The 14,547-nt window shown below is 50.4% G+C and overlaps 1 protein-coding gene across 1 annotated transcript in view; it reads right to left on the bottom strand.

Moving 5' to 3' along the window:
- CD276 (CD276 molecule) overlaps positions 1 to 13,465 on the bottom strand; it is a 32,694-nt gene extending 19,229 nt beyond the window's left edge. The window contains exons 1-4 of the mRNA XM_065871743.1: positions 13,462 to 13,465; positions 7,846 to 7,948; positions 7,451 to 7,594; positions 7,159 to 7,318 (exon numbers count right to left, since the gene is read on the bottom strand). Of these exons, the coding sequence (XP_065727815.1) occupies positions 7,159 to 7,318; positions 7,451 to 7,594; positions 7,846 to 7,948; positions 13,462 to 13,465 (411 nt within the window). The remainder of the gene's footprint in view (positions 1 to 7,158; positions 7,319 to 7,450; positions 7,595 to 7,845; positions 7,949 to 13,461) is intronic.
- Positions 13,466 to 14,547: the final 1,082 nt, after the last annotated feature.

Here is a 14,547-nt window from a genome sequence, read left to right as displayed (position 1 = left end):
CATTCTCAAAGACACCCAGGCAGCAGCAAAAATGGAAAACAACAGGGAACTGGTACATTAATTATGGTGCATGTATATAATGGAATAGCATACCGCCTTTCAAAAGAAGGTGTACTTACATGGAAATAAGCCCATGACATAGGTCATGTGAACACAGAATATTGTGAGTTATATGACCTAATTTCTATATTAATAAATGGTCCCATGGTCCAAGATCTAGTCACCTACCTCTCGCTCCACCTCCTATATTTCAGTGCAGGCCCTTCCTTCTCTGACACTGAACCCCCTGGAACTTGCTCCTAGGCCCTCTCCTTAATTCTCTCTACTATTTTTTCCTAGATGATTTCATCCACTCCCATGGCTTTAAATATCATTTATATGCTGGCAACTCCCAGATTTACTTCTCCAAGTCCACACCTCTCATCTGAGCTCCAAACTTAAACCCAACTGTCTCCTAAATATCTGTGTTCCAATGACTCACAGGCATCTCCCTCTTAACATGTCCCTCTTCAAACTCTTGATTTCTCCCCCAAACCTGTTCCTCCCCAGCCCTTCCCACTTCGTAAAGGCACCATATTCCACCCCCTCTGATCAAGCCAGAAACCTGATTTCTCACACCCTTACAATCCATCGCCAAGAACAGCCATCCCTGACCCCAAAATATATCTCAAGGGTCTGCAAACTACAGCCCCAACACCAAATCCAGCTCACCACGTGCTTTTGTTCAGTTCACCAGTTAAGACAAGGTTTACCTTTTTAAATGGTTAGAAAATCAAAAGAAGAAGACTATTTCATGACACATGGAAATCACATGAAATTCAAATTTCAGTATCCGTAAATAGTTTCATTGGCACACAGCCACACTTCATTCATTCATATTGTCTGTGGCTGCTTTTCCACTACAACAGAACCGAGTAGTCGCAATAGTCACAAAACCTAAACTATTTACTTTCTGGCCCTTTACAGAAAAAGTTTGGCAACCCGATATATCTTTACTCTCTCTATTCCCCTCCACCTCTGCTTCTCTCTCTGGTCTGCCAAGTCACCATCATCTCTTGCCTGCATGACGACAAAAGCCTCCTCACCGGTCCCCCGCTTTCTCTCTTGTCCCCCAACCCAGTTCTATACTCCCATCTAGACTCTACACGGCAACCAGAAAAACTGCTGTAAAAACAGAAGTGCATCATGTCATCACTTTCAATATCTAATCAGCTCCTCCATGGCATGCAGGGCCCTGCCCACCTCCCCAGCCTCACCTCCTCTCACTGACCTCTCATCAGGGTCTCTTACAATGAGACCCTCTTCCCTACCTCATAGGGTTTTTGCAAACACAGTTCCTTCTTCCTGGATGACATCCTGAGGGTCACCTTGGCAGAAAAGCTGGGTTGGAGGTCTGCCACTCTAAGGATGTCCCTGTTCTGCGTTGCAGTTTGTTTACCTCGTGTCATACTGAGACCTCCCTGAGCAGGAACCACGTCTGCTTTATTTACTATTGGATCCTTAGCTCTACCAAAGGCTTGGCACATAATGAGTGTTCAAAGCACTGTTCAATGAATGAATGAATGAATGCCTGTGTGTTTAGATAGAGAGATGGATGGATGAATGTTTGTATATAGAAAATGGGTCTGGAAGTATGATAGTGAACCCAAATCTGGGGCATGGGAATGAAGGTAAAGGTCTACTTCCACCTTCTCGTTGATGTACTTCTGTAACTTTGACAACGAGCGTGTAATTCTTTTGTATTAACAAACGAAAAAGGAAAACAGCAACATAAAGATTTATGGGTTTTAGACCAGGCTCTATCACTGACTTGCTAGGCTCCCTAGAGCAAGCCCATTGTCTCTCAGGGTCTTCATCTCCTTAACCATCAAAGGAAGGTCCTGGCCTCCTTCCTGTGCTATGACGACGATCACATGCTGGGCTGGTGTAGTCACGAGAAGCTTCATGGAAGGAGTGAGCCCTGGTGTTTTAGAAGATGACTCTGGAGTCAGAGATATAGGTTCAAATCCAGACTCTGTCACTTCCTAGCCACGCAACTTTGGGAAAACATCCTCTCTAAGTCTCCGTTTGCTCATTTGTACAATAGGAATTTAAACTCCACCTTCATAGAACGATTATAGGACTCAACTGAGCAAAATTATCTAAACTGTCCTAGTTAGTATAGGTGCTCTATAAATGGAGTCTGGGGAAAGAGTCGAGGGGATCTCCAGAGTTCCCTGGGAATCCTGTTGGCCTTCCTTTTTCCTGATAATGAGTCAGTCTGGGCCTTTGGAGTTCAAGGCTGTCCACTTGGCACTGCTCCCCACCCCCACGATCTCACCCAAGAGAAGAAATCAATTCTTTCTCTCCAAGTGATTTCTGTGTAAGTCAAGACAGCAGTGTGTCATCAGCGCCAGCCCAGGAGAGTGGGGCTGGCATCCGCAGCTTGCTTCCCTTATGGCTTATAGGAAGAACAAGAAGAGGGAGAACAGGACAGAGCAGAGCCCCTGGCCTCCCCAAGCCAGACCATCCCCACCGAGGCACCCTCTCCACACTGAAGTCAGGGCATCAGAACCGGAGGAGGCAAAACCAGAGAGAACATAGACATCTCAGTAGATCTGAGAACATGGTGACTTTTGCTACAGCAGCTGGCCTGCCTCTCACATCCTCTTCTGGCTGAGGGGCCAGCACAAAATGAGTTTGCATCTTCCAGGGTTCAACAGCCACTTGACAAGGCAGTGTGACACCATCTCAGAACTGGAAGTGTGTGCAGAGGCTATACACGCACATGGGTGCACACGGGAGGTACACACACACACACACACACACACACCATCAGAAACAGAACCCTGGAAAAAAAGTGAAAGCTACACTTAGCTCAGAAGAGGTCTGGCCAGAAAAAAAGGATTCAAAGGAGGGGAGTGGAGAGAGGAGGGGAAGGCATGAGAGAGCATAAGACCAAATCAGAGCGCGGATCCCAGGTCAAGCCCCGGCAGGCCTGTGACACATATATCTGCATTCACTCAACTTCTGCTGAGTCCTGTTAAGTGCCTACCTAGATATGTCTGGAAACCCCATCCCTTCCAGAAGCCTTTCCAGACTTCACTCAAGGAAGGGTCCACTTACTCCAGATGTGTTCTACCTAAATACCTCCCTGCCTTCACATTCTTTAGGTTTCTACCCTGAAAGAGGTTCACCCTGGCAAAACAATGCTGCACCTCTCTACCTAAGCACCAGCCCCTCTGGATCTCCAGGGATTCCTCCTCGAGTGTAGCAGGCGCCACTAGTCCTCAGAGCTTGAAGGCTCCTTGGAGTTCACCTGTCCAGTGCCCACTTCCATGCCCATCATAGAGATGGGAATCTGAGCCTAGAGAAACGAGTGTAGGCTGTCACGCTCAGTCATCAATCACCATGAGAGGTGACTAAGGGCCTGCTCACAAGTGGCCCTGGGCCTCAATTCCTCACTTGTTAAATGGCATCATCAGACTGCCTTGCCTGCCCCAGGGTACAGTTTGAGCTCAGGTACAGCAGGCAGGCCTAGGTTCAGATTCTAACTCGGAAGCCTTGCTAGACACATACATGATCAAGTTTAAGTGACTTAACCTCTTTGAGATTTGATTCCACATCCCTAAAAAGCTGGTAACAATCCCTACCCCACAGAACTGCTGTAAGAATAAAATAACATACAGAGAGGACTTAAAGCCCCTAGCACTCAAACAGTGGTAACGATTATTACTACTTTTATTATTATTGCCATGGGCATGGGGAAAAGTCCTCCTGGGATCCTCTGCACTGAGCCTCCTCTGTCAGGCTATACATCTATACATCTAGGTCCCTGGGAACAGTACTCTTTCTCTGACCCCCTTTGCTCCTAGGACCCCACCAGCACCCAAGCTCCAAAGCAGCAAATCACAATTCAGCTCCATCTCTGTGTCTGGCTCATCCCTGGTGGTCCTCTCTCCCTTCCTCCTCCCAGTGGGCTCAAGCCCCTACTGCCCCTGCTGCCACCACATCCCCCAGTACAGGGCCATCCCCATAAGTACACATTCCAGTGTCTCCCCCATGGGAGGCCCAGTTCCTAGGAGCCTACACTGATTTAGGGTGACCTGGGAGCCCTGCCTCCCAGAGGTAGTATCTCTCCCTGCTCGCAGGCTCCCAACAAAAGATGTTTCTCAAACCCCACTCCCAGCGGGTTCCCTCCAACATACCCTCCCTAAGCCTCAGGAAGGTCAAAGGCCCAAAGGCATTAGGGGTGTGGAGGAGGCATTCATTCTCTGGACCACAAAGGGAACGAGGAAGAATGGGGGCAGCTGTCTGGGAGCACTGGTCAGAACTGGAGGGTGTAAGAGGGACTCCTGAAAGGCATGAGTGTGCTGAGGACCAGGCCTCTCGAAGAGTAAGAATTCTCAGCAATGGTTCCAACTGGGCTGCAAGGACAACTAGTCTGGGATACCTCTCCCCAGCTCCCCAGATGAATCCTCTGCCGTGCTGTGGGGACCCTTAGCACATCTTATCAGGCTCCAGAATGAGGGGTAAAGATTGTGTCTGCCTCCAGAGTGGCAGAAAGAGCCAGTTCTGGAGGGAGACAGCATCCCAGCCCCAAAATTTGCCAAATGCATGTCTTTGGGCACAGGACTTCTTTCTGGGCCTCAGTTTACCCATCTATACAATGGAACTAATGATACCCTACCTCATAGGACTGCATCCATCACAGCCCCACCCTCCAAACCTGAAAACTCAATGCGCCTATCTGGAATCTCTTACTGCAGGGGTGGCAGAACTGGGGTTGGCAGGCAAGGGTTACATAAAGCAAGCACACGTGGCCCTCTCCCAGATGTCTGATCCATTCTGAGCCAACGAGACCAAAAGAAATTTCTCAAAGACCACATGGACCGGTTCCCACCCTCTTTGCCCTCCTCCCCCAGGCCCTGACTATGCCTTCCCTCTTTTGCCAGTGGACCTCCCTGTCATTCCCGCCCTGGGGGTGTGGGAAAAGGACAGCAATGGAAGTGGCCACCCACTCAGAGGATAAGCTCATGGGCAGTGACATCATCCTGCCTGCCCTTCTTCCTCCTCACCTGACCCCGTGACTCAGGGCCACGGGTTCAGGCTCTGTTAATCTCAGAGGCTGCTTGGATTTCGGTAATTTTTCTTCACATAGCACAAGCCCTGTATGTCCAACCAAGAAGCAGCCTGCAATAAGCCAGACACTTGTTCTACAACACTTTCTAGGAGTCTCTTTGGGTGCTGTGGAATCCCAGCTTACGGCTCTATGATCACACTCGGTCTCTGACCCCAAACAGTATTGCTCAGCTCAGCATCAAACCCAAATCCTACTCCAAAGAATGAAGATTGACGACTCCATAGAAGGTTACAGTTTAAGGATAGAGGAATTCCCACCGGAACTTTCAGAAGTCCACCTCAGCAGAATAAGGACACAGGCTCTACAGAAGGGACAACACTTCTATAACTGTCCTTTCCACAAACATTCAAGCACCTGACCCAGCTATCAGTCATCTGGGTATCTCAGACATTCAGCCAACCTGCTTCCATTGGGTGCCCAGACAGAGGTGCAGAGGGCTGAGGACAGGAAGGAAAAGCGGTCCTCAAATCCCAGAACCCCTTCTCATCCTTGGGCTTGCTTTAATGTAGGCTTCCCATCTCTAACAAGCTGGATTGCCTGATTTCTTGGAACACAGGAGTCTGGAATGAATTGGAAAGCTCACTGAAAGCAGGCAGGAGAAACCACCAGTGATGTCATTGAAGACAGAAAAGAATTCCAAAGTCAGTCATGGGACCAATACAAGCATCACTGAAGCCACTTAGTGCAAAGCTCACTCCCTCAAGGGTCCCTTTGCTATACAAAAGTCCTTAGTGCAAAAACTGTGATATGTGTAATACAGCGGAGAAAGATTTCCATGCTTAATGGTTAACGTAAGTGTTAATGCTTAATCTATACTCACCCAAAATATTCCCATTTCCTAAAGAGCTGGAAATATGAGCCACCACTCATACCCACAGCCTCAGAGCCCTGCCACTCAGATCAGCCCAACCCACTGGACGTGTTTAGAGTTAAAATTCAAGTTTAGACTTCAATTTCTCTCAGCCTCCAAAAGCACCCACCTGTGTGCAGGGCCCCAAACTACAAGGAAGGCTGCACAGCATCAGATTTCCTAGGGACTTCTGGGAGGCAAGAGGGAGTCAGAGAGGAGGCTGAACTAAATAAAGAACTCTCTTAAAAACAGAACAGCTTCATTACTTTCTAACATAGAAGCTAACTGCTAGAGACAAGCATGTAAGAAAAGGACCTAGGGCCTTCATTTAATGATGAAATCAGACTTATCTACAATTATCCATATCCACATCCAATTTGAAGGTAAATAGTTTTTCTCAATTAAGTCAAACAAACCCTCCCAACTCCCCAATGGTTTTTGCCTTCCTATTTGCTTAACGTTTTCCTCGATGATAAGATCCCATATCTGAGTCATCCATCACGCATTTCTCATTAGGGCAGGTTTGGCTGAGAAAGAAATCCCTTTTTCTGGCGTTTCACTGCCTTAGGCCCCCAAACCTGCCAATTCGCTAGCTACGCAGCAATAGAGGACCTGGGACACTGGGATTCAATCCAATCCCCTCCCCTCTAGTGTGTCCCCACCCTGGGTCCCTACCTTTCCTCCACCCCTTCTCCATCCTACCCCACCCACCATCTCCCTGAGACTTCCCAAGCCCAAATGGCCCCACCCCTGCTCCCTCGTGCTCTGCCTCCCACCCTCCAACAACTATGCATCCCTTCACCCAGGCCAGCTGTCCCTGCCTGTCCTTCTCAGAATCTGTCCCCTCGAGCCCACTGCTGCCCGTGGAAGCCCTCCAGTCACCCACTCCTTCATCCTTCTGGGCCAGGCAGAATGGACCCCCCTCCCCGATCCAGCCCCTCGTCCTCCTCTCCCTGGCACCTCTCCCTCCTCAGAACTAGTGGTCAGGTCAGGGTGTTTTCCTCTGCAGGGACTCCGCGAGACTCTACTTCCCTCCTAGCTCCAGCTAGCGGCTTCGTGAAGCTTTCCAGAATCATCAACACAATGACAGATCTGCCTCTGTTCCCCCTGCACACCCAGGGCCTCCGCGATCACAGCTACCCGCCCAGCCTCCTCCAGCGGCTTCTCGGGAGAGGGCAGGTCCCACACTGCCCCGGGCCCCGCCGGCCAGGGAGGGGAGGCAAGGTTGGGGGCGGGGCTGGACTCTGGTAGCCCCCTGCCTCCTCCGGGACCCAGAGCCGGGGTCCACCGTGCTCCCCGCGCGGAGGCCATCCCGGGCCCAAGGAGAGGGCTGGGGTGGGGGCGCCCTGCGAGAGAGGGGGCTCACCGCCCGCTCTAGCAGCCCTGCAGCAGGCACGCTGCCCGGCAGCCCGGGGCAGGGCTCGGCCGCAAACAAAGGCCGCCCGGACGCGCGCCGAGCCCGCCACGCAAGCACTCACCGCGCCGCGCCTGACTCCCGGGACTCGGGGACGCGGCGGAGCGCTGCCGAGTCGCCGCCGCCGCCGCCGCCGCCGCGAGGCCGGGCGCGAAAGGGGTCCGGGGGCGGCCCCGGGAGTCCGAGGGGCGGGGCGGGCTGGAGGAAGCTGCAGGCCCGGAAAGGCGGGTGCGCCCCAGAGGCGGGATTGGACCCGCGGCGAAGGTTTGGGGCAGAGGCCTGAGCCCGCCCGCTGGGCAGGACACCCGGCCGAGACTCGCCCCTGACCCGGGTCCAGACCCACGCGGGGGCCCTAGTAAAGGCGCGCTGGTCTGATCTCTGCCCATCTCCCACCCTGTCCCACCCTCCCAAGATCCGAAGTTTATTTTCTGCTAGGGGGACAGGTGAATGGTCACTGACCACCCCAGCTCCCCCTCCAGGCCGCTGGCAGCAGAGCCGGAGCTCAGATCTGGCTGTCTGACCCCCAGTCCAGTGTTCTCTGCCACCAGGCTGGTACCGTGGCCTGGAAAGGGTTAATTCGACTGTGAGGCATTGAGAGCTGCCGGGAGCTCTCTATAAATACAGTGTGTCGTGGGCGCCTGAGCCAACCGCAGGGTAATTTCCACCTAGCTGGTTTTCCCCTTTTCCTTCCGCCCCCGGCCACCCGGCCAGCCCTGCCCCCAGCCCCATGCCAGGCTAGTGGCTACCCCAGGCCCCCAAAGGGGGAGCAGCTCTGACACTGCCCCAACCCCCTCCCCATGACCTGGGGCTCTGTCTTTATAGGAACCAGTTCCAGCCTGGGAGGAGATGGGGGGGTCAGGCTTGAACCTCCAGCCTGGGGAGAGATGGGGGTCAGGCCTCTGCCTTGGCACATCCGGCCCCTGCACCTATTCTCTGACCTGTTCTCCATTAGTTACAGACAGCAACAGCTAAAGTGTAGCAGTCCTCTGTGGGCCAGGGTAGAGACTAAGAGCTTTCCATGTGGGGCCTCTTTAAATCCTCACAACAGCTGGACCATGTAGATAATATTATCCCCATTTTACAGGTGAGAAAACTGAGGCTCAGAGAGATAAAGGGACTCCAATTTGTCTTATGGCCGGACCCACCACCAAGTTTCAGCAGCAATATGAGAGAGGGCTTAGGAAATATGCATGAATACATGCTCACCTCTGTGTGTCAGCCACTGTTTTAAGCTCTTTACCATTTTATCTCATTTCATCTTTCCAGCAATGCAATGAGGTAATGCTATTATTATCCTCATTTTCACAAATAAGGAAATTAAGACACAAGGAGATAGGTAACTTACTTAAGGATATCCAACCATCAAGTGGAGGAACCGAGATTTGCCCTCTTGCATGTAAGTGCTGAATTCAAACTTAATTATAGTGTGTTTGTGTGTGGCAGTGAGGCATGGGTGTCTGTATTTGTGAACACCTGTGAGTAACTCTCTGAATCTAAGTGCGCATGTGTTTCTGAATGTAAGTTTGATAATGGCTGTGTCTGTGTGACTGCTCCTAGGGATGGGGCAGAGAGTGGAGGGATCAAGGCCAGGCCATCTGGTCCAGAGTTCTTGAAGGTCATCAGCCTCCCGTCCAATCCACACTGCTTCTCTCTGCTCTGTCCAGCCCTGTCCAGCCTGGGCCTGGCCTCACAGTTCTCAGTATGAGTAGCCCCGAATAGGCCTCAAGACCTGGGGGAGAAGCATCCCAGGGAGAGGTGCCCCTGAGCTGAGAGATCCAGGAGCCCCACAGCAGGACTTAGAACTAATCTAGAGGAATTTGCTTTCCTTTCCTCCACCAGGAGTCAGTCCTGTGCTTTGTGCCCCAAAGTGGTGACACAGGTCCTGTCCCAGAGGACTTACAGTCTGGCAGGGAAGGCACAATTCAGCCGTGATGGACAGTGAAGGAACAGCACAGGGTAGTTTATAGCATAAACTGTATAGTATATAGTTTATGGCAGAGGCTGGGGGAAGACTTTTATCATAATTGCTAGAGAGATCAAGTCAGGAGGGAAGGAAATGAGTACTGGCTGTCATTCCTGGAAGCAGTGGCTTAATAGGGTGCTGATACCCCCCAGAAAGGGCAAACACTGTGGGCAGGGGATAGGCAGAGTGTCTGTAGGACAGGCTCAGCTGCGACTCAGACATTTGGCCCTGGACACAAACAGCTAGACCATCCCAGCACGCAGGAATCTCCTCAAGTCAGGGAATGTTTGTTCTATGCCTAGTTGAAAATACAGTCTTCCTCAGACTCCCTTTGTAGCTAGAGGCAGTCACATGATCTAATGTGGCCAATGAGATGGAAGTGAAATTCACTGGTTGGGGCTTCAGGGAAAGCCCTTTGTTAAAGGAGATTGTTGACACCATCGAAAACATCATGGTGGTTCCTCAAAAATCTAGAGATAGAACTACCATAGGATCCAACAATTCTACTTCTGGGTGTATCCAAAAGAATTGAAATGAGTGTCTCAGAGATATTTGTACATCCATATTCATAGCAGCATTATTCACAATAGCCAAAAGGTGGAAGCAATGCAAGTGTCCATCAATAAAATGGAATATTATTCAGCCTTAAAAAGGAAGGAAATTCTGACACATGACAGAACATGGATGAACCTTGAGGACATTATGCTAAGTGAAAAAAGCCAACCACAGAAAGACAAATATTGTATGATTCCACTTATATGAGGTACTAATGTAGTCAAATTCATGGAGACAGAAAGTAGAATGGTGGTTGCCAGGGACTGGGAGAGGGAGAATGGGGAGTTATTGTTTAATGGGTACAGAGTTTCAGTTTTGCTGAAAAGAGACTGGCGATTGATTGCACAACGATGTGAATGCACTTACTACTGAACTATACACTTAAAAGTGGCGAAGATAAATTTTATGTTGTGTTTATTTTTCCACAATTAAAAAAATAGAAAAGAGCAGGCTTATCTGGCATGAGCCTTGCCTTTTGCCTTTCACTCCCTTTTCTCTTTGTGCCTGAAGTGCAGACACAAAACCAGACAGTAAAGCAGCCATCTTGCAACCATTAGGACAAAAGCTAAGTAAGGGTGGCAGGGGAGAAAGTCAGATGGAGCCTGGCTCCTGAAGGCATTGTGGAGCTGCCACCCTGGCCCCGGATTGCTTCCAGCCCTTGGCCTGGCCCTCGAATTGCCATTGCTCACTCAGGATTGATGAGGGAGGAATGGTGACCCTTCATAGTCTTGTCCTCCCCAGGCTACCTATAAGGAACATCAGACCACCATTCTGGCAAAGGGAAGGGGTGTCCTGGCCCTCTTATTACTCTCCCCAGGACAGAAATTCTGAGTTCATGGTGAAATTCAAAGACAATTTCCTTTGGCCTCCTTTTACATACAAAAGGACAAGTGTCTCCCTCACCTGTTTGAATACTCTTAAATCCAGCAACTGGATTCCTTAACCTAGCTTTAAAGTGGGGGCTATACAGTTGTTTTTGACTCTGTAGAGCAGCTAAGCAGTCCATCTTTCAGAAAGCAGCTTAGAGACATTGACATGCCTCACCTAAGGCCAATACTCAAAATATTTCACGTCTGTAAGAAAGAAAGAAAAATCAATTCTTGGTAGCACTGAGGGTTTAAGGCCCAATTTGAGCGTTTTTTCCGAGGATCCCTGTGACACCAATATCTTGGCATTGGCCTACCTCCACTCAGGCTGGTTGCTGCAAATCACCTCCTGAGTTGTCTGCATTTTCAGGCCTCAAGTCCTTAATGTCTTGGCAAAGGCCACATCCCCCAACCTGCCCCGCTCACTCATTTAGGGCTCCCAGGGCTGCCGATCTGGATCCAGCCAGCCAGCCCAGACTGTCTATGTCAACTCCATTTCCCTGAATGAATGGATCCAGTGTAGAGTTGAATATGGTGTAGAGTGACTACTGCAGGTTCCTGCTAGAAAGTTTCTTATTTCTGGCACTTGAGTATTGGAGTAGACTTCAGGTGTCTAGATCCAAATACTTCCGGCTGGAAGCTTCTGGCTGGCAAAATAAAATAATAACATTTATTGTTAAATGATTATTAAAATAATAATCCTCCTGGGAGGATCATCTGGGAACACTTCACCCCCAACACACACACACACACACACACACACACACACACACACACACTCTCTCTCTCTCTCTCTGTCTCCAAAATAACAAAACACCCCCTAACCCCTAACCAGGCTTGTATAACTAGCTACCTCTATCCGACCCACCATCCCTTCTTCATTATGTCCCAATTGGAGCCATTCCGCCCCCTCCCCCTTGCTTCCCCCTTCTCCATAACCCAGGTTTACAATGCTCCCAGTCCTAGGAATCCATCTCAGAGCCTGTATCCTGCTGCTGGAGGGTCAGGGTCGTCCTCCCAATAGGAGGGTTAGGCCAGAATTAAAGAACAAAACAAGAACATAAAAACTGTACCATAATGCCAAGGGAAATCTGTCATCACAATGGGAGTTGGGTTTTTTCTAATGACTTCTAATCACGTGAAAGTAGTTGAGTTATTAGCACTTGCAGGGCCCTGAGAGTGAGTACCTCCTTCAAGTTTCCATCATAGATGTCTCATTTACGGCACCCTCACCCTAGTCCTGCTCTTAGGTTTGGCCTATGACAGACTCAGAGAAGAGAGCACATAACAGGATGACAAAGAGTTCCAGCTAGAAGAATAAGGCACGGAGAACAAGGGGTCCAGCCTCTGAAGTTGGCAGTGGAGATCCTTGTAAGGAAGACAGTGGATAAACCTCTTGAAATCCAGAAACCCCAATCTCAATCCAGGTGCTAAATCTTAAGTACTAATATTGCTGTTTTCAGTCACATGTTCTCAGTATGGTCATTTGGTTTTAGTTGGGCTTGAAAAAGTGTGCCTGGGCGTCTTCAGGACATCTTACCATAGCCTCAATCCTGGTAGGGACACAAGGGAAGGCTTCACTGCCCCAGTGCTGAGAACAATTTATTCAGTCCTCCCTTATGGGTCATTCTTAACCTGCCAGTTCTTTATGTCAATCTCTAATTGCTGGGGCAGGACCACCGATTGCCAGTCCTGGCCCCCTTTCCCTCCCTGTCTTCTCTTAGGCCACTGTCCCTCTCTTTGGAAGAAATACAGTGTGTGATGGAAGTGAGCCTCTCTCGGACCATGTCTTGGCCACTGCCAGGTCTCCACTTGGATCCCTGCTGCTGGGGAAGATGACCCGAGACAAGTTGTGTGAGTGGCAGCATCTCCAGTCAGTGACCAAAGTCTCAATCCTCTTACAGGGCACTTCCCTCCCTGCTTCTTCCCACCAGCTGGAAACCAGGCTTTCTTCCTACCGGCCCACCTCACCCAAGGTTCCCGCATCAGATGTGGGGTATTATGCCTCATTGGCTTAACTGCTTTTCCCACGTTTGTGGCTGGCATTTTCTAATGAATACAATCTTGCATTTGTTTTCTTAAAACAGGACTTTCAGCACAATAACATATTCAGCACCTCTCCTCCTTTCCTCATTTCCCATGATGAGATCATCACAAACACAACTTCTAAAGAAATCTCTACAGCCAGACTTTCCGAGGAAATCCAGCACCTCCACAGACAAATGGTGATGGGCCTTGGGTTTCTGAGAGGGAACCTTAGCAGTAGCAATGACTGTCCACTCAGAGAGATGTGTGGCCACCTCTGAGGAATGACCCCAGCCGCCAAGTTTCTCCCTTCACCCTAGAAATTTCCCCATCAGCCCTTCACCATTCTGATGGGGTCAGCATTGCTGTCAAAATGTGGTTCCTCTCCATCACTCCACACCCTCCACCCTTGGTAGATATTCACACAGCTGCATCCCTTCCCCTCAGGGAAAGGGAGTCTATCAGAAGTGGTTCTCTCAAACTGGACAAATCGGTTACTTCCTTCCCTAAGTCCCCCTCAGGGTGCAGGTGCCTACTTCAACCCTGATCCGATCTGACATGTGCTGTCAGCCGTGTTCTCTGCTTGTCTCATGCCTTATCTCCATAGGCATTTTGAGAGCTCCCTTGGGGCAGGAACCCAGGCTCATTCTCCTCCAGGTTCCTCACCCATGCTTCCCACATGTTGTAACTGAAAGAAAACTTGCCCTCTGGAGGGAACGCCTCAACCTTGGCTGGCGGGACTGCGGTATAGACAGTACAGAAGGCTGGAAGCCAGGACACCCGGGCTCACCTCCCAGCCCTGCCAAGGACTGGCCATGTGGTGGTGGGGAAGTGGGTCAGCTGTTCAGGGTCTCTGCCTCCTTTTCCTCCAAAAGAATCCACCCCACGCTCTCCTGCAGCCGGCCATTTCTCACTGAGAGCACCAGGATTTCCCCCTCGGCCCTGTAGCGGGCAGGACTAATGAAGCAAACTACCACCATGGACAAGTGGTCTGCAAAGCCAGGAAGGGAGTAAATTTGCCTCCAAATTCCATGCTTGTTTTCCCCCCAAGTTCCTTCCTTCCATGGTTGACATAAGCACTTGCTGCCCTGAGCCCCCTCGTGGTGATAAGTGGAAAGGCAGCTGAATAGGGCTTCCATCCCCACCTCACCCGAGGGCCACAAGGATGCTCCTCAAGGCTTGGAGCTGGAGGAGAAAGTGGGAGGAGAGAAGAGGGGAAAGCAGAGTGGACTGGGGCTGTGGAGGCCAGGGAAGGGTTCCCAGGGGAGGTGGGCTTCTAGCTGACCTTGAGGGAAGGGACTCATTTTGACAAGTGAACAGCATTAAGGTCCTGCCCAGGTCTAGCACTTCTCTAAGACAATGCACAGGTTAGGAAGACCTTGATCTGATTACCCCAGTTGTGTGCCTCATGGGTCTGAGAGGAGGAAAGGGATCAGGTGATGGAGGCAGAAGGGGGAAAACCCTTGAGAAGAGCAGAGTTGGGAGGGGAGACAGAGCACCTGGGCCCACATACTCTGCCTGGCCCCCCGCCAGTGCTCTGGGTGAAAGGTGGGTGTTGAGGCTGGCCCTCCTCTTGTGCTCTCTCTCCTACTCAAGGGCATCATCACTCCAGTCATTCTGCCTGTCTCCCAATCATCAATCTGTTCACTCTCTCCCTGATTCCTTCCCTCTCTTTCTTGTAACACTTCCAGCTTCTAGAACACTCCCCTCTCTTGCTTTTCTTCTCACCTAACTTGTTCCTCCTTCTAGTCT

This window comes from Phocoena phocoena, chromosome 2, assembly GCF_963924675.1.
Source record: "Phocoena phocoena chromosome 2, mPhoPho1.1, whole genome shotgun sequence".
NCBI classification, from domain to species: Eukaryota; Metazoa; Chordata; class Mammalia; order Artiodactyla; family Phocoenidae; genus Phocoena; species Phocoena phocoena.
The sequence above is the reverse complement of the archived record's forward strand: the minus strand, read 5'-3'. Positions and strand labels throughout refer to the sequence as shown.